Raw genomic sequence first — 24,966 nt, 5'->3', positions numbered from 1 at the left:
TCTATTTCATTTCTTTCAAGTTTGTACCTAGACACCAACATTTGACTAGGGCTGGTGTTACATAAGCTTTACCTGGTAGTAAAAAGAAGAAAGGCCTTGCTGGCAGACCTATGAACATTATGACATCCAAGTATATCATTTTTTTAAAATCAGTTCTTTAAAGGGTCTTTAATAACATGCGTTTGCATTTAAAAGTTAGATTTATTTGTAATAATATAACCGTGCACAGTATTTTAAATAGGTGTGCAATCAGATTTTTTTGTCCTTTGCAACATGACTAGACATCTGCATCAGGCATGAACTTGGTTGGATTCAATTTTTCTTAAAAAATTAGGGCTGTCAACCTATATCCTCTTTAGGCAATTTATCTCTGAGTTTCTATAATGATGAACAACCTCAAATTCCACTATGATGAATTCTAACACTGATTTTGTTTCATTTTGGATTTTTATACTGTCTTAAACTTGGAGTGGTTGACTTACTGTTTGGATAGAGACCTACTTTTCTTTTTCAAAGAAATAAGGACCTTTGTACAGAATATAGACCATGGAAAAATTAACTTGTTATGCACTGAAAAGGAGATAAGTGAACAGTAAAAGGGGAAATGATTACACGCGATGCAGATGACTTTTGAATTGGTGTTTTTTTTCTTCAGTAAAATGAGATATTCTGGCACAGTGGTTTCATTATTTTACATCACTGTGGCTGCAGGGAGACACAGCGGCCAAACCAAAATGTGCTAAAAGGAACAATAACGCATGTGATTTAAGAAACATTAATGCACTACTTTTGGACCTTAATCGTATTACAAATAATGCATTTATGCTGACAACCCTAATTTAAATCTGAGTGGATTTAGCAATGGCTACCTCACACAAGCCCTGACAACACAGCTTATCTGTATGAATAATAACAAAGGGTTGGCTGACTTTTTCAGGTCTCATATCTATTTGTAATTGGATATGATAGTTGAGAGATGAAGTTGGTGACAAAATAATGCATGCCTCTGTTCTCGAGAAAATACTAGAGGGAGAAAGCATTCAGTCTTTTTATCTGAAAATTTTATGTTTATTCGAAGAAAATACAAGCAAAGGCTTCAGAGGATTTTGTTCAATGTTGTCCTTCTACTTTGGAAAATGTGCAATTTGGCCTCAAGGGAAGATAGCATCACTCATGGCAGCTCATTACCCTCTATATATCATATGCAGGGATGCTGTACATTTTATATATATATATATATATATATATATATATATATATATATATATATATATATATATATATATAATGTGTGTGTGACTTTTCAAGACTAATAAAACCTTGTAATGTTGTGCTTTTTGGATTTCCTTCCATTCCATTCCCAGTCATTTAAATCTTTTAGTCTAATGTCCTTAAACTTGCATTTTCCCCATCTTTTCCTCTGTTCCATTCATGCTTTGTGAATTGTGTACACCTTAAATGCTATGAGTCAAGTAAAATAGTAAATCCAAAAAAAGAAGAGTGTAAATCCTTAAGATGCTGATGAAACAGTGTAGATTGGATAGAACTTTAAGGCATGTCTCAGTTAAAGTTCATCTAGAATTCAGAGCATCACAAAAAGGCTTTGTCAATTTAAGACCATAAATTAAAAAAAAAAAAAATCAAAGACTTCTTAGGATTTTTTTTAACAGCCACTAGTGAATCCTGTAAATAGTGCAAACACTACTTTTGACATGTAGTCTTCAACATTTCTTTATTATTACTCCCGCCCTTTAAATCTCAAATTGAATCTTTTATTGGTTTCAACTGTGGGTGTGAGTGCGTGTTTGTATAATGAAAACACAAGAGACTAGGTCCGGTTTTAAAAACTCTCTCAGTAACTCTATTTCTGTATTAATGTACAACCGTTGAAAATTACAACAATTTTTTTGTATTTTTTTTCTTTTTTCCCATTTTTTTAAACGATCTATCTATCAACAGCCATTTTCCAGAAGAAAAGTGGACAATGTGAGCAGGAAGAAAAGAGAAATAAAGAGCAAAATAAAGCAAGGGGGTGAATGTAAAGAAAGAAAGAAAGCGTGAGATGAGGGAAGAGAACAAAATAACAGTTTTTTATTTCTGCAGTGGAGTGTTTGAGCAATGTGTGCATGGTGTATGTGTGCAAATGCAATGTTGATGTCAAGAGGTGTTGTAGAGAGTGAATGGTTGAGAGAACACTTGTGGCTTTAAACAATTCCATCATCTGATCATGTTGAGGTGTAAAAGATAGATTTTTACCCTAAAAACAGGCAGCAAAGTCAGAGCAAGAGATAAGTATTGAACCTTTAATTCACTAGCTTTTTGACCATAATGACTAGTAGCTATTGGCTGGCAGCAGAGGCTGGAGCAGGTCAGAATCTGTATACAAAGAAAAGGGAAGGGTGTGTTTATTGTGAAACACTGGCAACAAAATCTAAAAAAGTTGTCATCTACACACATTCATTTATTCTGTAGTATTTTGTGTACATGAACATGCATCAAATGTAGCAAAATATATATATTTCAAGTATTTTGATATCTATCTGGGACTTTAAGGTTCCCGTTTTCCCACAGCAAACACACCAAAAACACTTGGCTGAATATCAAAAAGCTCTTTTATGATAAATTGTCAAAATAATCTGCCATCCAGGTTTATTGATAGTCTTGTCAAGCTGCACCAGTCCCAGTTAATAATAGAGTTTGTTCAAAACAGAACCAGGACAGTAAGCAATTCCACATTTCACACAGAAAAATCAAAGATTAAAATGTTGAGGACTCCTTCAGCCAGTTAATTATGTTTAGTGACGTTTTGCAGTTTATTAGAGGTAGTTGGAGATAAATGTTTGCAGTTTCAGAATATCAACCTTCAATGTTTCAAGCCAATCAAACGTTTGAGGGGTACAACTGCCATCAAGAGCCAGTTAGTCATTATGGTCCTTGTTAAATCACCAAATACAGATCCACAATCTGCTGTCTCCTTAAAGCAATTTTATTATATCGCCATACAAAAAAGCTCCTCTGACATCAGCAGTTTTATTCTGCTTTCATAGAAATAAAGTTTGAGAACAACAGTTGTGACTCCTAACACTTGTTCAGAACATAACAATTTGTTTTGTGGCTGCTCATGTTGGTGTATCAATGCTTGATGTGATATGAAATATACCAACACGCCCACCCTTTCCTGACCTCTTTGATCAGATAAGAAAAGCTGCAGCCAGTATAACTGCAGTGTGAGTAATGCTCCAAAGCCAAAATCTGTAAATGAGCTGAGAATGACAGTGAGAAAAGGGGAGGGGGGGGGGGTACAATCGTGCTATTCTGTGACCCTGCAGCATTGTGGGAGTAAGAGAGAGGGGAAACCAAAAGAAAGAAGCAAATGAGGGGACTGCATCAAGGGATGGTCATGGAAGGAAGCAAAGGTAGGAAGGTGGGAGATGCTGGTGCTTTGCAGTCGCGATGGAGCCTCAGGTGTCGTGAAAGTCCTTTAGCAGCGTGCGTCGCCTCTGCTCAGCAATGTGCATCTGATTCTCAAGATCCTGTAAAAACATGAAATCGCTGTTAAAATCAGTTCTCCCTAAAAAATAAAAAAGTAAACTTGAAAAATATCCCAAAGTTTTCAGAGTAAGCTGCATGTGTGAATGCAGTTGAATTCTGCAACCCCTGGAAAACATCTGTCTGAACTGATATGTTAACACCTGTAATATTTAGGAAAATCTTGGATAGAGAATGGGTGAGGGTGATAACAATGAAACACCAACTTTGTGACTGATGCAACCCTTGAGCATTTAATGTAGCTGTTCAATCTCCTTCCTTTTACCAGTATGTTCTTTGAATACTTCTAGCTATGTAGCAATTCATGTTGCATTACTGTGAGGACAAAATCTGTCATGAGATCAGATGCTGTTAGGCCATCTTAGATATGCTGAAAACATTAAATGATTCAAGATAAAAACAGAAAAAAATGACATTTTACTAGTTTAATAACTTTTTCAAGACCTTCCCTCATGTTTTAAGACCCTATTGTATCTTTAATGCATGTTTTACTTGATAACATTAGCAACATGAACTCACATATGCTTTGTGCTGATTGTAGGATAAAAATTTGACAACATAGACAGGGCAATGCTGGTAGTATTCCTTCAATAGAAACAGCTATTTGCAAATAAAGTAACGTCACTTCTTGACCTTGTTTTTTTTCTCTCAGAGTGACAGTGGCCATAAGTATAACACTAGTTACACTAATGGAAAATCCATCATAGCCACAGAGAATTTTAATCCCTGTAGTGATATTGAGCTTGACCAATACCTGCAACATTTTTGGTTTGAGTATGATGGCCAGGTCATCAGGCAAGGTCAAGGAATCACATAGTTAGGAAGTTTTCAGGTTTTCAAGTTTCCAAGTACAGTAGCTGTAACTTAGGATTGGGTGGTATCTGGTTTTTAATACCATCACACCCTCCCCAAATTTTACCGGGGTACACTTCTTTGAGCATGCGCAAGCAGAGCGCGCATCTCTACAGGGGCTTCCTATAATCCAGTATCAAAATGCTTTAGCCCAAAAAAACGTTTATAGGGTGACGTTTACAAGAGCGCTGGAAGTGATTTACAGGTGAGCATTGTTCTCACAGAAGTAAAAAGTTACTTCAGAGCACAGGTGCAAACGTTTTCCTCTCCACACAGAAGTGCACTCTTTCCTCTCTCTTTCCTCCCCTCCCCTCCCAGAGCTAATTTGAGAAATAATTACCAAGTATTATCATATAAGATCCAGGAATTATAAGCAAAGTTCAGTGTGCTTTTAAACAGATAAAGATTGGCCTTAAATATTATTTCCGCATAGCACAAAAATGCAGAGATCCGTCCTGCTGCGAGTTAACTTTACACTGCATTCCAAATTATTATGCAAATAAATTTTTTCTCTGATTTTCCTAAATAGCCGATGCAAATGACAGTATCATTTTCAAGTCATTAACAATTAGAGCATAATTTAAACTTTACTGAACAAACCTCCCAATGATAACGTTTTTTTTCAAAGATAAAAAAAAAAATTAAAGATGCACTGTTCCACATTATTATGCACAACAGAGTTTAAAACATTTTATAGGTAGTAAAGAACTGAAAATGATCGTTTGTTGAATCTGCAGCATTAGGACGTCAAATTTACTGAAATCAAAAGCTATTTCATTCTAAAACATCTTAACAGGCCAAGTTTCATGTTAACATAGGACCCCTTTTTGATATCACCTTCACAATTCTTGCATCCATTGAACTTGAGTTTTTGGACAGTTTCTACTTGAACGTCTTTGCAAGATGTCAGAATAGCCTCCCAGAGCTGCTGTTTTGATGTGAACTGCGTCCTACCCTCATAGATCTTTAGCTTGAGGATGCTCCAAAGGTTCTCAATGGGGTCAAGGCCAGGGGAGGATAGGATCTACACCATGAGTTTCTCTCCTTATAAGCCCATAGCAGCCAATGACACAGAGGTATTCTTTGCCGCATGAGACAGTGCATTGTGATACATGAAGATAATTTTGCTATAGAAGGCACGGTTCTCCTTTTTGTACCATGGAAGAAAGTGGTCAGTCAGAAACTATATACTTTGCCGAGGTCATTTTCACACCTTCAGGGACCCTAAAGGGGCCTACCAGCGCTCTCACAATACCATCCACAAGTTTCCTTAAAAAAAAGAAAAATTGAATGTATATGACACTAAAATTCTATCTGCATAATAATTTGGAATGCGGTGTATAGTAAGCTTATAAATGTTACAAAATACTTTAGTGCCTAATATAACCGATTAGCAATGATTAACATCATCTTTTTTAACATAAAAAGGGGTAAAATAAGTTTGAATGTTTTTAAAACCCTTTGATGGTTTAACTGTGCCTGCTGTTGCTGCTGGAGGATGCAGCGTGTGGTTATTAATAAACTCCATAATTTAGACATCTACACTCAGAAAGAAGAATTTAAGAAGAATTAAAGTACTTTTAAATTTGCATTGTTATGGATCATATAACAGCCAGCAGTGCACATTTAACAATTTGCCATGCAGGGCTTGTGCCAGGCCATGGCCAGTACATATGTGTGTGTTTATCGTTTGCCAAAATTGGCCCAACATTGTTAACAGGAGTTCTGTTCACTTCTAAAGCATCTTCACATGGGAATGGACACATACTCTTAAGACATTAATTATAAGCATGCACTTTTTACGCAGTATGGTCTTCATGATGGTAATAAAAGCAACACTGTGAATATCTTTTAATACCCCGGCATAGGGGACCACCCATTCCTACCGTGGCTCAAACAACTTTGCAAAAACTTGCAAGCACCCATCCTTGACATGCATACATCACTGATCACAAACAGTTCACTCATTAGCTAGAGACACAGGAGAGCTTTCAGGATGCACTGACAGCTCAGAATAGAAGAGCACTAAGCAATGTTGGATCTGGTGGAGTGTCACAGAACATCCCATATACCGTGACCCACTTTTGGGTCCCAACCCACCAGTTGAGAACCACTGATCTATGTCATCTCTGGATAACAGAAGAATTCATCCTAAGGGGGATATTAAAGTCCATTCAGTAGTTCTCACCCCTCTATCACTGGCGCTGAGCTCCCCCTCGCCCCCCACCACTCCTCTCTCGTAGCTGTCGGCCCGCTCCACCTTCCACGACAGGTTTTCTATCTCGGCTTCCAGCTGAGCCTGCTGGTACTCAAACTGAGGAGAAGAAAAGTGAAAATAGCAATGATTAAACCTACAGTATACCTCAGTTAACTCGGCTGATTTGTGACTTAACAGGGGCTACAATAAGAGTCAGATGGTAGGCAGAAACCAATATCACCATTCGTACTGTTACTAAATTATTAATGTCAACCCATTTTCTGCAATACAGATAGTAGGACATTAGTTTCTTACCAGTTTCTTTCTTGGGCCTGACTCCATGTAATAGGCGTAAGGGTATGTATACTGGAGTGTGTAGCGACACTGTAAATAAGAAGACAAGACACATGAATGTGCAGTACAAATGTTTGGGAAGTATTCTACTGATGTGAAGCTGAGCTAAGAATAAGAAAGGTACCTTGACAAATGATCAATGACATTTTTACACTATCAACTCAAAGGCAGAAACTCATAGAGATATGATTTATTAGACTAAAGTTTGGTACTAAGGGTGCTACTTTTTAAGTAATGAAAGACAAATTAAATGACATTTGACTTCTGAAATCATACAAAGGAAAGAAGACATTACTCATGCCTTTTCCCCAGAAACACTGGAGAAGTGATCAGGTGACTAAAGACAATTTCAGTTCCAGTAATTCAAATTCCTTGAAACGCTGCTGATGACTGAGTGACATTTTGAAATACGTTGTTCCCAGAATGAAATGTGTGTCTAAATTTTTATGATCTGACAGAGAGCACTCGATTTGTGTTAGCACCTATAAGCTCACTGCTCAATTCAATTAATGCAAAGACTGATCAATATCCAGTTCCTCTATCATATCTAGCAGAATTGCATATCAGGTATTGAGTACCTTAGCCAGTAGCTTTGCAGCGTTATGCAGGTACTGCCAATCAATCCAGGTTCCCAAGTTGTTCATCACCCTCTCCTGAATCTTCTCCTGGATCCTCTGGTATGTCTGAGCCTCCAACTGCAGAGACTTGTTGTGATTCTCCCACTGGTGGGACAAAGATTAAAAAAAGATTCAGTCAAATCATTAAAATTGAGCAAATATTGCTACAGTAAACCCAGAGCAACATGGAATTTAAACTGTTTTTAGGTTAATGAAATGTTCAGTTTTTCATTTTCAGTTAGAAGAATGGCTTTTCTGATAATGTCTCTTTAATCTAAGAGTCCAGGAGGAAATCTCTTAAAATTTTCTTTCATCTGGTCCTACTTTATGAAAGGAGGGGTTTGAGTAAAAAATTTCAAACAGACTCAACAGATTTCCCAGTACAATAAGGACACAAAGAGTGTTTAGTTTTTACCCTTTACTGTGAACCATAACCATACAACTTTGAATTTACCTTTCACTCTTAATGAAGTGACTTTTATGATGAGGTTATTGAAGATAAATTAAAAAGAGATAACAACGAAACAGAGTCTCACCCTCTCAAAGTAGAAGAGGTATTTCTTGAGGGCCTCTCTGGCCTGAGCCTGTTGGCTCTGGTTGACTATATCAGGGTTTTCTTTGTAGCGACTGCACTCGTAGTATTCACTGCCGTGGGTCTTCCAATCGCCGAGACACATCCAGCAGAAGTCTTCCAGGGGCAGAAAACAGACATCATTGACTGCATATTGCTTACATGCATAACACAGAAAGACAGTGAGAGATATTTTTATGGCTAGTCCAAAGTGGCTGTGGATGTTGGCAGAGGTTAGCAGTATCTCATCAATATTTGCCAATGACTAAACCCAGTTTTGTTCTTCCTACATTCCTAGCCTGGTTAGAAAAATCATTAAAAAATAATTTAAAAAGTGTACAAACTATCTAAATAAGCTTTTTAAAATGCTTTTTTTAGTGTATAGCAATAAAACTGAATTTCTTCTGGTTGGCACTAAATCCACACTCTCAAAATGTAACAGTTTCTCCCCATCTATTGACAACTCCACGGTCCCCCCTTCCCCTCAGGTTAAGAGTCTGGGTGTCATCCTAGACACTACCCTCTCCTACTCTACCCATATCTCCAACACCACTCGGTCCGCCTATTCCCACCTTCGTAATATCAACCGTCTCCACCCTTCACTCACTCCCCAAAGCACAGCTACCCTTATCCATGCCCTTGTTACATCCCGGTTAGACTACTGCAATTTTCTTCTGTTTGGCCTTCCTCAGAAATCCATCCATAAACTCCAACTGGTCCAGAACTCAGCTGCCCGTATCCTCAACAGAACCCCCTCTGCTGACCGCATCACCCCCATCCTCAGACAGCTCCACTGGCTACCGGTCCCTTTCTGCATGAACTACAAGATCCTACTCCTCACATTCAAAGCCCTCTATAACCTGGCACCCCCATATCTCTCCAACCTCCTCCAACCATACATACCCACCCGACTACTGCGTTCTTCGTCTGCCAACCTCCTGTCATCTCCCCCTGCCTGCCTGTCCTCCATGGGGGCTAGAGCTTTCAGTTGCTCTGCCCCCCACCTCTGGAACTCACTCCCTCCTGACCTCTGCTCCACTGAGACCCTCTCCATGTTCAAAACCCAGCTCAAAACTCACCTCTTTAGCCTTGCCTACCCCACCTGATCCATGTCTTTAATGTTTCTTTTATCATGTCTAGTTGTTGCTTTTAGACTCCTTAACAATTTTTTATTATTATATTACTGTTTTGCTGATTGTTGTCTGTAAGGTGACCTTGAGTGTCAGAAAGGCGCCCACAAATAAAATGTATTATTATTATTATTATTATTATTATTATTATTATTTTTAATCATTCAGTGATCATTGTCATGCAGTAGAGGCAGATGGCGTTTTTGTGTTACACATCATGCCACTAGGTGGGTGCAAAGTGCCTCATAGAAAAACGAGTTCACGATTTCCTGGATCATAATAGAGGTTGGAAAGTACGACAGACTCCTTACCGTGTTTGCACTTGGAACATTGCTGAAATGAAACAGACACAGGAGCAAATTTAGTTACTGGGAATGAAACCTGGAAAAACAAGCATGAGTCACACTTTAACACTAACTAAATGTGATCATGTCAACAGTTCAAACCATTCTGTTCTTGTTTTGACACAAAATCTAATTTTCACATGGCTTCAAAACTGTTAATGATTCAGAGAAGCCAGCATGTAACATATCTTTGCTGGGGTGATTTAATCAAGTGTGACACTATTAAAGCTGAGCACTTCGGTTCACAGAATGTGGGTACATTTTTAGCATTTCCTGTGTTCTGTGAAAGTGTGATTTTCAGCTCTGACTCACCATGTGATTGCACCCTCCGTTCTTCTCAATGCAGATATTGCACTTAGGACACTAGAAGAGATCAAGAATATTTACATTAGTAACAGCTTACACCATTATGTGACATAAAATAGACCACATATACTGTTATGCTGTTGTAAAATAGTCATGTCAGAGTACAAAACTGTAATATGTGTGCATGTTGTTACACCAGTGACTGTGTGAGAGTGTATCAGTGCATCTGTAGATTGATCATACATCTTTAGTGTGCGCGCTGATGTAGTTTGCTGTCTCTGAGTCATCTGCACATTTGGTCAGCCATTTTCGGATTGTTGCACAGTCTGTGGGTGCGTGGTACATCTGACGGCATTTAAAACTGAGACAAAGTGAAAGAGAAAAGACTCACAATTGTACATTTTCGTTCATTTAAGTTAAACAAAATAAAAAACGTCAAACTATCTTTAAATTGAAATTTGTGCAGGTGTCCTACCAGAAGACTTCACTGCAGCGACTACACTGCACCCGGCGCGCCCGGGGCTCCTGCACTTTGATGACAATAGGACAGTCTGCACCCGGGCACAACTGCAACTGGAAGTGACTCTGTGGAAAAAAGCAGAAGGGTCAAATTAAATGAAGACTATCCATGTCAAAGCATCATGATAAATTAAACTGTTCCTGAAGACAACTTGATGGAAATTTTAATGCAAGAAGGTTGTTTTTCGAGGGTCCAAATAAACTTCTGGGATGACCTACTTGCTCAGAGAGTGGACAGTGATGCTTAGTTTAAAATGTTTAACAACACTGAACTTTAATACAAAATCTCAGGAGGACTGCCCCTGAAATCCTTCTGAGTCTTTTGGTCACATTTGTACCTCATAGTGAAAGATAATCCCTGTCAAGCAGGAGGAGGCAGCACCTGGCGTACAAACCAAAATGAGGAAGTAGTGGATGAAGCAACAGAGCCAACTGTATTATGCCAAGATGATGTTTTGCCTATCAATCAGTGCGACCTACAATTTATCAGTCACAGTATCAACAAAGAACATACTGGTGAACAGAAAACATGAAAAAGTTATGTTATGTGCAATTAGACAACACTCTGTTTAAGCACTAAATGACTAAGGTCTTGAAGTGTCCAAAGGATATTAATATCCCCACCCTCTCTTGCTCACTGGCGGTGAATTTTCCTCAACATTTCCTGCTGCATTCACATATCAGCCCACCCTGAACTCCAGTGGAAAATATACTGGGGGGGGGGGGTCTGTAATAAGTCATGTTAAAAACAGGGTGAAAATTGGAATGTTTGAGTTCATCTCATCAAGGAAAAAAGGAAAACTTCTGGGAGTTTTGCCCTTGTGAAAAAGGATTTTGTAACCTTGATAGCTGCTGAGACACGCAGAGGAGGGGGTGATCTAACAGAGAGGATTCTGTTTTAATGCTCTCTGAAGGACATTCAAAGGTTCACTAGTTGAAACAAACACAAGGGTTTACTGAGTGTCCCTGTCCTTCTCATTTCCTTCCCACACGCCTCTGTTGTCTTATTTGCTATACATGAAGACTCTGTCGCAGCATCTGTCAGCAAACAGTCTCAGTACACACAGACTGACGCGCAAATACACACCTCAACGTAGTCTCTGAAGAGGTAGCGTCTGTATTTGTCCTTCAGCTCCTCTCCTGGCAGCAGCGGCAGGACAAAATCTTCTGGCATCTGCAGGGAACAGTCCTGAGCCATACACGAAATACCTGAGAAAACAAATACACAGACACAAAAAAACCACCATTACTATTATTTTTGAATCATGCAAAGATCATAGTAATATGCATCAATAAACTATAGCCATCATTTAACTTTATGGGTAAAAAATAGCTCTTATGCTGTAGCATTTGGTGTAGGCTGCTGGTTTCTAGTGTTACATTGACCCAGAAACTTCATTGGGGTCAACCGTCATCATGCGCTTGTCCTTCATACGGCTGATAGAGAAATGTTTATCAGGCTCAGAAGGACTTGTTCATGTGGTAGTACTTTATCAGAGAGAAAGCAGCACAGGGACCCACAAGGGCTTAGAATATACAAATATACTCATGCACAAAGACGCAAAAAGAAAAGTACTTAAGCTCCCACACACTTCAAAATGTAAGGACGGGGAGTCTGTTACACTGTATGCACATTACCACACACATAGAGTACACAGTACAGAAATGATCCATGTACACACCCACACACTGATCTGCTCTACTGCTGACACAAGCACACTTCTCCTCCAGAAACATACACACAGTATTGGACTAAAGCAAGAGTGATCCTGGCTGATTAATTTTACACCAGATTGGAGTCATTATCATCTATTACTAATATTACTGCCTATATTCATGGCTATTTTCTTGGATTTTACACATTCATAAAACTACACACACAGACGTTCTAAGAGACTCGTGTAGCAGGTCTCTTTCAGTCTGCACTGGCATGGCAAGTTCAAACACATGGGGTAGAATACATACAAAAAGGATCAGAGGCTGAAACTGTGATAAAACCTTGAGCTAATAAAACACACAGAATAAATACAGACATACAGCTGCATGTAAAGACACTGACCAACTGCATCTAACAAACTGTGAGTCACACACTAATACCGTCCTTGATGACACACACCAACTCTGTACTCACCCACTCCCATGCCATCTTTGACTAGCACAGTGCAGTGCTGCTCCCAGCATGCTTTGCAGAAGGAATGCTGGCAGGGCAGTGCCAGCAATGAGTCTCTTCGTACGACCTGTAGACACACTCCACACTGGAGGGACTGAGGGGCCTAAAAGAAAACAGGCAAGGAAATAATGAACAGCAACTCAGTCATAAAATATACGGGGCAGACAGCGAAGGCGCTCAGTGTTAGGGATGCTCTGATAACACATTCTTCCAAACCAAGTATAAGTACTTATATTTGAGTACTCACTGATAAGGAGAACAAATATGAGTAGTTAATAAAACCCTAAATGTTCTTAAAATTATTTTGAAGCCCATTTTTCTCTTCAGATAATCTTCATCCCTCAATCTGTTAGTACACAGTTTTCATTCTCCTCTAATAAAAAATAAAAAATCACCAAACTGCAGACACGACTCCAACCTTGACTGCGTACTCACATAATGTGAGTCTAACACCACGCTTTGGCATGATACCTAGGACAGTATCTGCAAGATTTTGAGTATTAGTACGAGTAAGGCTTGGTATAGGCACTGACACTAGAATCAGTATCTGAGCATACCAACTTATTATACATTTTATACACTAATTTGTGTGTTAAATGTAAAAATGTACAATCAAAATTACATTTTAAACACTAATATTGAAATGAAAATGAAGACATGTCCTATTTCATTTTTGAGGATTTTTTTAAGATGATCTTTTAGTCATGCCCTTTAGGAAATATTTGGAGGGAAAAATTAGGAGGAGCTAGAGGGGGGTGAATGTAAGAGTCACTTAAGGGCAAGGGGCAAGAAACTACATTTACTCTCATTACTGGAATTTGGTAGCATTTGTATGCTTACAAACCTAACTAAAATAAAATAAAAATTGAGACAAAATATCCTTAGTTTTAGTCTTTGACACAACCGTACAGACTGGCACCTACACCCAAGTCTGGGGAGTGTAAAATTGTCTGATCTGATTGGTTAAGACTTCACACAGTGGTAGATTTATGTCTGGAGTTGTATTCAAACATCATCTTTAATTAATAAAATGATAAGTGAAGAATAGCCCATTTGAACATGTTTTTAAAAATGTATGACGTTCACTAAGCTCGACATGTATCCGAAAAAACTAAACCTAACGCTAAAACGAATAAAAACTAAACCAAAACGAAGTGTTTTTCCATAATAAAAACTAAACTAACAAACCAGTAGTAAAAACATATTAAAACTAAACTAAAATTGAACACAGAAAGTGAAACGAAATGAAAATAAAAACTAATGAGAAATCCAAAACTATTATAACCTTGCAAGTTGACAATGACAAAAAGAGGAGGTCCAAGCTCACTATAAACTGCATAAAATTGACCAAATGTTTGTTTTTAGTGTACCAAATGGTGTTAAGAACAGGGTATATGCAGGAATCTTGAAGTTAATTTTAATACCTTTTTAAGACTTTTTCAAGACCTTCTCAAAGTTTTTTAATACCTCACCGCCACTTCAAGCTGTAACCATTTACATCAGTGATATTTTTAACTTAACAGTTTTAGTTTGTGATAAAGACTATATACAACAAAGCTATAAAGCTATGATACAACAAAATTCAAAGAGGCTGGGATAGTAAATCTTTGTGCTTCTGAATTTCCACCTGCCTGTTCATCTTTGTTTTTTAATAAAAATAAATAAATTCACACACTTTTACGATGTTTTTGGGACTCAAACTCTTGGACAGCTAATTCAGAAAAAATACTTTCAAAATTGAAGACTTTATAAAGTCGTGATAAGACTTTTTAATACTTTTTAAGGGTCTTCCCAAAATTGATTTATCACCTTTTAATACTTTTTAAGACCCTGCGGATACCCTGAGAAGCACATAGCGAGAAAAATCTAACAATCTAATATCATTGATAAGTGTTGTTTAATGCATTTTAATGCATTATGGTCCTTTTGATTTAAAATAAGTAATTTAAAAGAACAGAATATTGCAGAAGACTGATGACATATCAGGAGATTGAAGGGTCTTTTCCCATTTTGTGGGGGAAGATATCCCCACTACCCCTTGTAACTCTGTTTCAAGGGGCAATAGGGTACTAGAAACTAAAGGGTAGAGGTCAAAGCTAAAAACTTAAGTTTCCACATTGCATCTAAAATGTGTGGTTATACTACAATTTATTACTGTGCCTTTAACTAAACAATATGGTTGGAGACTTTTATTCTCTTGATATTCAAGATGAAGGAAAATCACATCTTACTTTTCAACCTCCCTGGGTTTCAAAAATCACTGAGTAAACATTGAATCCTTTATTCATTTCTATTTTGAGTAGACTTATACATCAGTAATTTAACATCTAGTTATGTAACCGTTCATCAAAGTAAGTACACTTTTACTTAAATACAATATTCTTGGGTATACTACTTCCACTTTTGATAGCTCTGCCCATGAAGCCTACACTCTAAAAGCCACCCTGCTAAATTTCACTGCTTTAAAAATGTAAATCACAGGAATGTAAAGTGAATATTTTTTTTGTTCTCCAGTGTATCAGTATCTTTAAAGATGCTGAATGTTTAAAAGTCACAGAATGCCAGAAAATATAACATTACCCTCATCTTACATGCACCCCTTGCACTGTAAAATTCATATGCAGCTTTGCAGCTGGTAAAAATTGATTATATCCATGTATCTGTAAATCTGGAATGCCATTACATGGTTTATCTTTATTGGTCTCACTTATTCGGCACCTTTCCAATCGGTGAGACCATACCACAAATGCAAATGGACTTAATGTGTGATTCCTGTACACTGAGAGCAAAGCTAACCAGAGTCAAATTCATTGTTTGTGTTAACATATTTGGCCAATTAAGCTGATTGTGATTTTATTACATGTCTATTACTCACAGTGACTGATCTGCAGGTGCTGCTGGGCTGAACAAGAGCGTCTGACAACAGCAGAGATGAGTTGGACTTATATCTGTGGAAAACACACAAAACCAAAGGTCACATTAGACTGAGATATAGAGACAATCAGGACAGAGAGGAATAATGCAGACAGCTGACAAAGAAAAAAGTTGCAGAGGATAATAAGAGGCAGACGAAAGACAGATTTAAAGAACAAAAGAGGGGTCAATGAAAAACAATGACAGCAGCAACGTGAGGGAGAGAAGAACACACTTGCCTGTCCAGTATTTGTGAAACCTGCCAGTGAAAATGCACCAGGATCAGTTTTGCTACTGCTGGTAAAACCTGAGGGAGACCAAGAAAAGGTGAATGAGTGAGAGACCACATTTGTGTTTAACTATTAATTCAAACTAAAAGCAGAAATGTTTGTTGATTCAGCAGTCCTGAACGTCAGGAAACTTTTCTTCTTTCATCTCTGATTTATTTCTGTTGTTTACCTTTTGTTTTATAGATTAATACAAAGACTAAACATTGAGGTTATTATTTTTAAGTGTAAAAAAGAGTGAGCTACTGATTTATAAGGTATCCGAGTTATTAAAAAGATTGTATACATACATACAAGACACTGTTTCAAAACAAAAGGCTGGACTGGCTCATGTAGTCCAGTCAGATTTGTTGCCTTCTGAAGACTTAATGCATCCTCTGTTGCTGTACTCTGAATATTAGATGAGGAAGGATGATAACTCTGTGAGAAAGCTATATGGCACTACTTTAGAGTATCACCTTACACTAAAGACAAGACAAGCCTGAAGGTAAAATGAATCTGGTAAAATGACTGAAATGTTTTCTTCTTCCAGCCTACTGCCAACAAGAGAAACACAGCTCCACTGGGAGCAGCAGCAAACAGAACACTGTGGTCTTGCTGTGCTGGTCCCAGGTGTGACTGTGTGTAACTGTGAGTGTGAAGTATGGTGGGGCTGCATAACAGCCTGCAAACTACAACAAGTTACTCTGAAAAAGTCATTATGCTGCATGAAAGGCTAATTTAAAGATGATATATTAGCTGATGATGGCTGATATTCACCCACCCACAGCAAGAATGCATTAATATTAATGTTTGCACTCAGAAGGATGTAAGCTGTCAGGGCGACATTACAATTAGCCAGCTGTGCCTGTTCTATCCATTTAAACTACTTAAAGCAAATGATTATAATACAATCATAATGCTCTTAAACAACAAAGTGCAGCCATGCAAAAAAACTGTTGTAAACTTCAGGGAAATTAGAACTATTATGATGTGAAACTGCAACGCTTTCCTCTTTTTTCATAGGATACTCAGAAGTTTTTGTAGATAATAAGGAGACTTAAGTCACTGAAGAAACTCATAAAATATAAAAATCAACAGTTAGAAATGATATTTGTATGGTACTTGTTACTCTAGATGCTGAGTCAGTCTCTTAACATGCCCAAACACACTCACAGTGACTGGAACAGAAATAGTATAATTGAAATATAAAAAACACTCGTGGTGACAACATTTGAAAACTCTAGTTTCTGTGTCTTGTGGTTAACACAAACAATAAAATCTCAAATCTGTCATTCCTCACAACCAGAAGCCAGTGTGGTTGTCGTAAATTCTATACCTCCAGCCCTTAATGGTGTCTTTGATCAGACACTGAAATGTAAGCTTGAAAAAGGTTGGATAATAGTTGCAGTACCAGAATAAGAGTTGTAATAAAATCATTATTCCACTTCATGCAATCCTCTTATGACCAAAGCAGAGAAATGTGTCAACTGAAAATGTGTGCTCAGCCAGAGTCTGGTCTGCTTTTCACAGAGTAGGAGGCGACAGAAAAACTTACTGAGACAAAACAGAGCAAATGGACTTTCTTATTCCCCTTGTTCCATCTTCTAAAGTACACACTACATTATAGTGATAGGCTATTAAACACGTTTTGATATCAATAATGATTTAGGCTTCCTACAGTCACAAAAACAAGATAACTGAACAATTAGTATGCCACGTTGTGCTAGTGTTGTAGTGTTCAAACTTTATTTTCACAAGGGACACAGAGAGAAAAAATATAAAGATGGAAGTAAATTTAAATTAGTAAAACCAATCCAATGGTTGGGTAATCTAAAGGTTCAGGTATGCTTAGTGACTGAATATGCTTACCAGTAAATAAAAAACAGCCCACATCATAGTTTTCTATTAATGACTGACAAGGCAAACAGCCAATTGCTAAGGATTTTGGGTTCAACTAAAAACTTAAGAAAAACCCCGCGCACTGCCCAACTTGCTTTAGAGAGATTATTTATTTGCAAGACCATCATCAGGCAAAAATTTCAATAAAAGGGAAGGAACATCTCATATAGGAAGTAGCCACACACCTGCAACCAACTTCTTATCATGACATCAAATATCAATCATTAAGTTAACAAAACAAACAACAAACATCAGCTTCTTGATTGAGAGAGCAAATATGATGAAAGGCTACTAAACATCTTAAAACCACATGCAATTTTCAACATGTATGTATTTAATAATGTTAAATAATGGGACTGAAGGTCCCAAAAGAGAGCAATTTGCAATAAATATAGGAAAACACAGCCCAGTGGAGCAAAAAAGGGGGATTTGTTATTAGTCTAACATCCTATCTATGAACAATCTCCCTAAAGCAGGGATGAATGATATTGGATTTTTGCCAAATCTGATACCCCAATATCTACAGATTCATTGGCAGTGATCATTTTTATGTCAATGATTATTTAGATGTTAAAAAAAACGACCCAAATAAAGAATATAGGATTTTTTGAAACTTATTCTAAAAATGACACTTATTTGCATGACAGTGTCGAACATAACATCTCTGCTGCAAAAAAAAAAAAAAAAAAAAGTATACAGTTATTTTGACTACTATTTCTGGTTAAACAAATATTGCACCTTCTGCAATTTGAAAATTGCATCGGACCATATTGCAATTTAATCTAAATTTCAATTAATTTCCAAGCCCTACTTCAGACTTAAAACTTCAGTCCTTCGAACACAATTTAAGGTTTGAGGATGAACAAAAAAACCAAACTTGAGTCCTTAAAACACACTGATGTTTAAAGAATGAGGATAAACAAAGAAAAAGACCTCAACTGACATAAGTCTGTCGGTCCAGTCTTGAAATTTTTATACATGTGGAAACCGATAATAGCCTTTTTAAGCTAATATCTACCAATACTGATATCAGGCCAATAACACAGTGCATCCTTTACCTAGAGAACATCCAAAATTAGACCTTCCTAAAAACATAAACGTGGAATCATATACACAGAAAAAGACACAAAAACAGGTCACTTGGCTGTAATGATGAGCCTGATTTTCACTGTGCTTATTTACTATGTATCCTAATATTTCGAGTTGGACAGTGTGCGAGAGTTTTCTTTGCTATTTTGTTGAAACATTTTCCTTTGAAACACCCGTCTTAAGAAATAGATGTGTGAAGCAATTTTTTCATCAAGGATTCTGGGGTTGCTAGATTTCAGGCTGGCCCTGGTCAGTCCTGGCTACCACTAGCTCCTGTCAATGACTCATCTCCACATTCAGGTACAAAACAAGAGCAAACTACAAAAAACTTCCAAATTTTTGGGGCAAGTTGGCACTTCAAGATGCTTAGTGTGATCTGCTTAGTAAATTGGACCTTGAGACAAAGCAGATACTGGAGCATATGAGTGTGAGTCTCTCTGCTATTTGCTGCAGCAATCCTTTTGTCTTTATTCATCAGGGCATTATGAATTGTGATAACATTGTTTTGGTTGTCAATGTAAACCATTTCCTTTGTCTAATTTCGTCATGAAATAAGCATGCCAATTCTTATTGTCAAAATGTTTGTTTACAGAATTAACACAGCGGCATCGCTTAGTGTTGAAACATTTGGGGCTTTTCTACTACAACTTTTGGCAGCGCCGAGCCAAACAAAGCCATGCTGATTTATTTTTCCATCACCAGTTTGGCTAAGCCAAGCTGCGCAGAGCCACACTCAAAGCAAGCCAGCCCCAACTCCAAGCAAGCCGCGCTGACGTCAAAGCAGTTTGCAGGGTGCGATTTGGTGGGGGATTTATCCCTTCTACTACTGACACTCCTTCCATGATAAATTTTCAGCCCACAGGGAGACAGGATATTCTTTACCCCTGCCTCTGCTCCAGCTGTCTATAATGCTGTTACAGTGGTGGTCTAATGTCAGCATTCACTGTGTGACTTAAACATTAATAACACAAGACCAAAACTCAAGATTTTTGTGTTCATACTATGGTCTGATAGTTGCGCAGGGCTGGAGTTCTCACACTGATGAGTGAAATCAGGAAGGACCAAGCACAGATCCAGGATTACAACTTTTTCTGCACCTACTATTAACAAAAGTTTGACCCTTTCCCCTTCTTATAGACATATAAATTCCAGACATAAAAAATTAAATGCTGGAGATGTTTGAGCAATTAGCCCATGGCATTGTCAGTCTTTGATTTATTAACTGGCACTAGTAAAGCATGCTGTTCTCACTGCCCAATCCAAAAATATGGTTGTGTTCATTTTCTGCTCTCTAGAGACCCACAAATCAATGATCAGAAGACTGTTCTCAAACACCTAATGCAGGAAAAATCTCTCCTTTTGATGGTGAGCGTGAATTATTGTTTGTTTATTGAACACGGGAAAAGAGAGAGAAGGAGAGTGAGAGTGAATGTGAAAGAGCAGTGTTCAGCGCTGCCAGTCTCCAGTTTGATTTTTACTTTAAACCATGTAAAGTTAGTCAGACCAGACAGTGTAGAGAAATCAAGGAGGGCTCAAAACACTGCACCATCTGCTCTCAAATGGGTTGCTTGAATGTGATGGAAAAGCAAATCCCCTGCCACGCTGGGCTGCCATGCCGAGTCAAACCAAGTAGAGCCGAACTGCACCATGTAATGGAAAAGCCCCTAAAGAAGTGCAATAATTTCAAGAGCATGATTTATGGTCTAATGCAGACCACATTTCATTTCAGATTTTGCTGTGGAACAATTTAAAACGGGCAATGGTCTGCAGTTGGCCTCTAGGCCATAGTTTAAACACCCCTGGTCCTTTGGTTTGTCATGTGTGGTAACTGCTTGATGTCTTTTTTATTATATAGTATAATTTCACATGTTTAGATTTATTCTATTATTTATTTTCATTCATTGCAAGATTTTGAAAGTTTCCAGAATATACAAACATTGGGAATGCTTAAACTTGATAAATGCATGTGATTCAGATGTAGTGAAATCAGTGAGTAAAACAGCAATCTCAGTATCAATCAAAATAACCGAGACTCTTTTGGTGTTTTTCCCATAGTTGAGCAGCTCTACTCATTGGTATGAAGTTTTTAGTACAAAACACATCCCAAAGCCTCCCTGACATTATTCTGCTCTGAGCTAACTTAACTAACAGTCAATTGTAGACTGTCGACTTAAGGAACCAATCCTGTGCAGAAGTAACTTATTTCAGTCACATGATGAAGCATCACACAAACAGCTGCAGACACAAACTCACCTTCAGTGCAACGGCCACAGTGTTAACCTCCTCCGTCAGCACCCTCTGACTCTCTTTGTAGGTCAGGCATGTGAACAGGTACTCCTCTGGGTCGAAAGAGTCAGCACCCTGTTGCTCCACGTCGCTGGCCACTCCTTCATAATAGTTTGCAATGTCACCCTGATCCTCCTCTTCTCCTCCATCATCCTCATCCTCCTCTTCAGAGTTCACCCCGAAGTCTTCCTCGTTGCTGTCAGATGCCTGGCTGTTCATGTCCACAGACATCCAGTCGACTGAATCAAACGCCCGGACAGGTAGACGGCCCGCCTACCTGTCGGATCCTAATGGTCCTGTTGGCTGAAATGGCTTGTTTGAAGCTCCACCCCCTGTGTCACCCTGCTCCCCCTTCAAACCTGCTTGTGTCACTGAAGGGAGACACACTGCCTTTCTGTGTCTGAGGCGCGTAGACAGCGCACTCAGCAGCAGCGGAAGAAGCAGAAGAAATCACACTCCCCGTCACTCATTTGGAAAGCTGGTTACTGGGTGATCTGAGGAGAAGGAAAAGACTGAGGAGGGAAGAGGAAGAAAGGAGGAGGGAGAAAGGGGTAAACAGAGGAGAAGGGAAATAAGGAAGATGTGCAAGAGAGGGGAAAAGGACAAAGGCAGAAAAATATTTTTTTTTAAAAAGGGAAATATTTATGGGATCAAAGTTGTCTACATCTTCTTGCTTTTTTTCTTATTGCATGAATTTCTAAATTCATACATTTATTCTGGGCATGCCATGCCATGGTTAGTCAATCTCCTGATAGATAGACTGGATATGTATTTCTCATACTTCTTTATCTTTTTTTCTTGATAACATGTCAAGGTTTTTTTTTTAAGTAAAATCAATTTGATCATTTTTATTCTTGTGGCTTGTGGTGAGGAAGACTATCATGATTTTATCTTTTTTGAAAAAGTATGAGCCTTTACCAACAGACATTTCCGAAAATAACTTGAGTCCCCTGAAAAGGCGGTGTTTTTCTAAATGTAAGAAGACCTGACCGTGCATTTTGTTAGCAGAGAAAGACATAAAATCATTTAAAAAAAAAATACAATTAAGCAAAATGGGTTGGCTATAAAAACAGGTAAGGTAAGTCTTCTTTAAACTCCTTTAAAAACTACAATTTTCAACAAAGAGGGCTCCCAAAGTCTTAAGTGGCTCCAATTAATAAGGAGAAATGAGACCTACCTTGGGGATACAAACAGATAAATCAATCGTTTATTACACTACTCTATGAATTATATAAGGTCTCAAAACTTAGGTCTGCTCAGAGTTCGGTTTTTCGTGTGGTTTGAAGCATGGTTTCTGTGCATAGTGTACTCTGCAGCAGAGTTACACAAGCCACCAGACAGCTGTTGCTAAATATTTGGCTCTGCCTGTTTTGCCTGCCTTTTCTACTTAAGAGTTGACCTCTCCTCACAGATTATGTCATATTCCATAAACCAAGCTAGGCTGTATCACCACTGGTGAAAGTGGCTCCTGAAAATTGTTGATTTCTTTGCTGGCTTGAAGACAAGCTACCCTTGATCTAATCAGATCCAAGGTCCCTCTCTCCCTCTTGTTTTTGTACAGCTACACCTATCCTCCTACTGGGATTTTTTTTCTGTGCAACAAACAACTAAAACTCCCCATTCTCACTTCCTTCCAACGGATGATTTTTATTCCCTCTAAATGCATCTCTCTTGGCAGCACTTCTGCAGCTTACAACAGCCACTAAATTTAGATTTGACTTTAGAAAGGCAGCATTTTAAACCAACTTGTGCTCATGACTTGTGTTTATGTTTACCCTGCAACAGAGCAGATCTGTTAAACACGTGCATGGACACAAGGCATGGGTTAAGGCTTAATGTCACGGTTTAGAGGATTAGTTGAAGATGCATTAGCTTTGAGGATGAGGGAAACGGACGAACCATAGAAGAAGTTTACTTGGTGGTGACTGGACAGTTAAACCAAACACAACGGGAATGGGGAAGAAAAAGAATAGCCTATCTCTGCTGGAATTAATACCAACCACACAGAAAACAGCCACATATGTGGACGATGAAAATGACATAGTATGTTTTGCAAACACACTTTAATTTTAAACTTATTCTAAATGTAATTTTTCTAGGTATGTGTTCAACTTGTAAATTATTGGCCAAATATCTCAGTCACCACTCCCAAACTATGTCTTCCAAAATACTTTTGACATGCTAATCAAAAGTAGGCCCACTACTTAACCCTGAATTGAAACATAACGGTTATGAACGTATACTGTGTGATATCTATGCCATTGTTTTACCCTTACATTCACAAGGTCGAGCAGCAAAAGTCCATCCTCTGCGTGTAAATTGCACTGTTGACCATCAGTTCCCTGAACAGTGTGTCCGTGTCTGAATGGGGTTCCCCGAATAAACAGGGAAAAATGTCCCTTCCCATGCTGTGTTTTTAAAGTACGCTTGTTCTCTTTTTCGGCACATGGTGTCCCCATCACAGTCGAGAAAACAGATTCCAGTACTTTGATTGTACAAGACATAGTAAAATTGTGAATGTTGACACTTCGGCGGCTCAGAGTGCCGTCAGGCTTAGTAAAGACATGTGATTTGCGTCCGCTGTGGTCAAAAGACACCGCATCAAAGCCTGGCATCGGTGTTTAAATGTGACTTTGCCAATATCCACCTGGACAGAAAACAAGGTTAGCATTGCATGGCGAGCCTGACACCGGTGCCAGCCTAGCGACAGACGAATGCACGCATTCCGCCCGGTCCAGGCTAAAAATAGGCACCAAACTGGGTGACACACATCTTGCTAGGCTAATGTATCACAGCGACTCAGCACAGGTTTTTAACACGTATTGGGGGATGGGAAGTAACACTTAAGGTACAGACTAGCAGGAAAAGTGTCGGATAGGGTGTTTGAGAGCATTCGTGTTTTGCTCCGTTATTTGTTTTCCAGAAATCACATTAATAAAAATCTGAGAAGTCGCATCACCAGAACGGCTAGCTAACTTACTGTTAGCCGGATTAGCTTCCTGGCTAGCGTGCTGTCAGTAATATTCAGCAGAAAAGTAACGGCATGCCAAAACCAAGTGTTCCACAGATTCAATTTTTAAATACGTTCCTAACACACTAGTAAATGTTTTCAACAAAAAATTAACTCTGCAAAATTTAAGACACAACGCTAGCCAGTTTAGCCACCCCCTAATCGCTCCCTCCCGCTGTGCCTCCGCCTCTAACCCACTCCAGTCCGGGGATTGAGATGTAAACAAGGCCCTCTGGAGCTCGACAATAAACAGGCACATTTACAAAAGCACTACATTAATTTCCCCTGGTCAAAGTCGGTGATATTTACCTCTGAGAGCAGCGTCACTCCTGTCAGCGTTGACAGCCAGAAGAGGTTTTTGTGCGGGGAAACCCAAAGAGCGATTTACAGTGTTCGCTTGGCTGGTAGGCGGAAGATAGATGGTTACAGAGGTACTTATCTGTGACGTCACTTCCGCGTTTTCATGCTGGTCTCCTCTCTATCGGGAAAGATCAGCAACTTTACTTTAAGCATTTGTTTTATCCATTAATTGATCAGCAGCACAGAAGATGCAGGAACCACTTTTCTATTTTGCACTTTTTTGCACTCTGCTTTATAGTACAAGTGGCTTAGATGTAAGAAATCAATGTAAATTTAATGTAGGAGAAATATGCAAAGTCTTTGGTGATTAGACTTTAACATGACTAGTTAATGTTCTTGAAGGGGTAGTGAGGCAAATGGCAGGAATAGGATACCTATGGAGTCTAGACATTGGTGGTGGTATTGATGAAGGATTCAGAGTCAGATGAGTAGTAGACTCCTGATAGGCTGGACCAGGAACCAATGAGGTGGCTTGGCAGAGGCGACTGAGGTATGCAGGATGATATGAGCAGGAGACCTGTGAGGATCTGG

General features: G+C 38.6%; 1 protein-coding gene across 1 annotated transcript; it reads right to left on the bottom strand.

Annotated features, from left to right (window-relative positions):
- Nucleotides 1–1,833: 1,833 nt before the first annotated feature.
- On the bottom strand, nt 1,834–24,509 carry arih2 (ariadne homolog 2 (Drosophila)). Its single transcript, XM_041799424.1, has 15 exons — nt 24,385–24,509; nt 21,033–21,577; nt 15,762–15,829; nt 15,485–15,557; nt 12,571–12,712; nt 11,527–11,648; nt 10,396–10,505; nt 10,164–10,281; nt 9,927–9,977; nt 9,582–9,603; nt 8,106–8,257; nt 7,531–7,674; nt 6,914–6,982; nt 6,590–6,715; nt 1,834–3,533 (listed from the first exon to the last, which is right to left on the bottom strand). Exons 2-15 carry the CDS (start codon nt 21,294–21,296, stop codon nt 3,462–3,464), a joined length of 1,533 nt encoding a protein of 510 aa, XP_041655358.1. The 5' UTR covers nt 21,297–21,577; nt 24,385–24,509; the 3' UTR covers nt 1,834–3,461.
- Between the last annotated feature and the right edge of the window lie 457 nt (nt 24,510–24,966).

Source organism: Cheilinus undulatus, linkage group 11 (genome assembly GCF_018320785.1).
Source record: "Cheilinus undulatus linkage group 11, ASM1832078v1, whole genome shotgun sequence".
Taxonomy (NCBI): Eukaryota; Metazoa; Chordata; class Actinopteri; order Labriformes; family Labridae; genus Cheilinus; species Cheilinus undulatus.
Note: the sequence above shows the minus strand (reverse complement) of the source record. Positions and strands in the feature narration are given on the sequence as shown.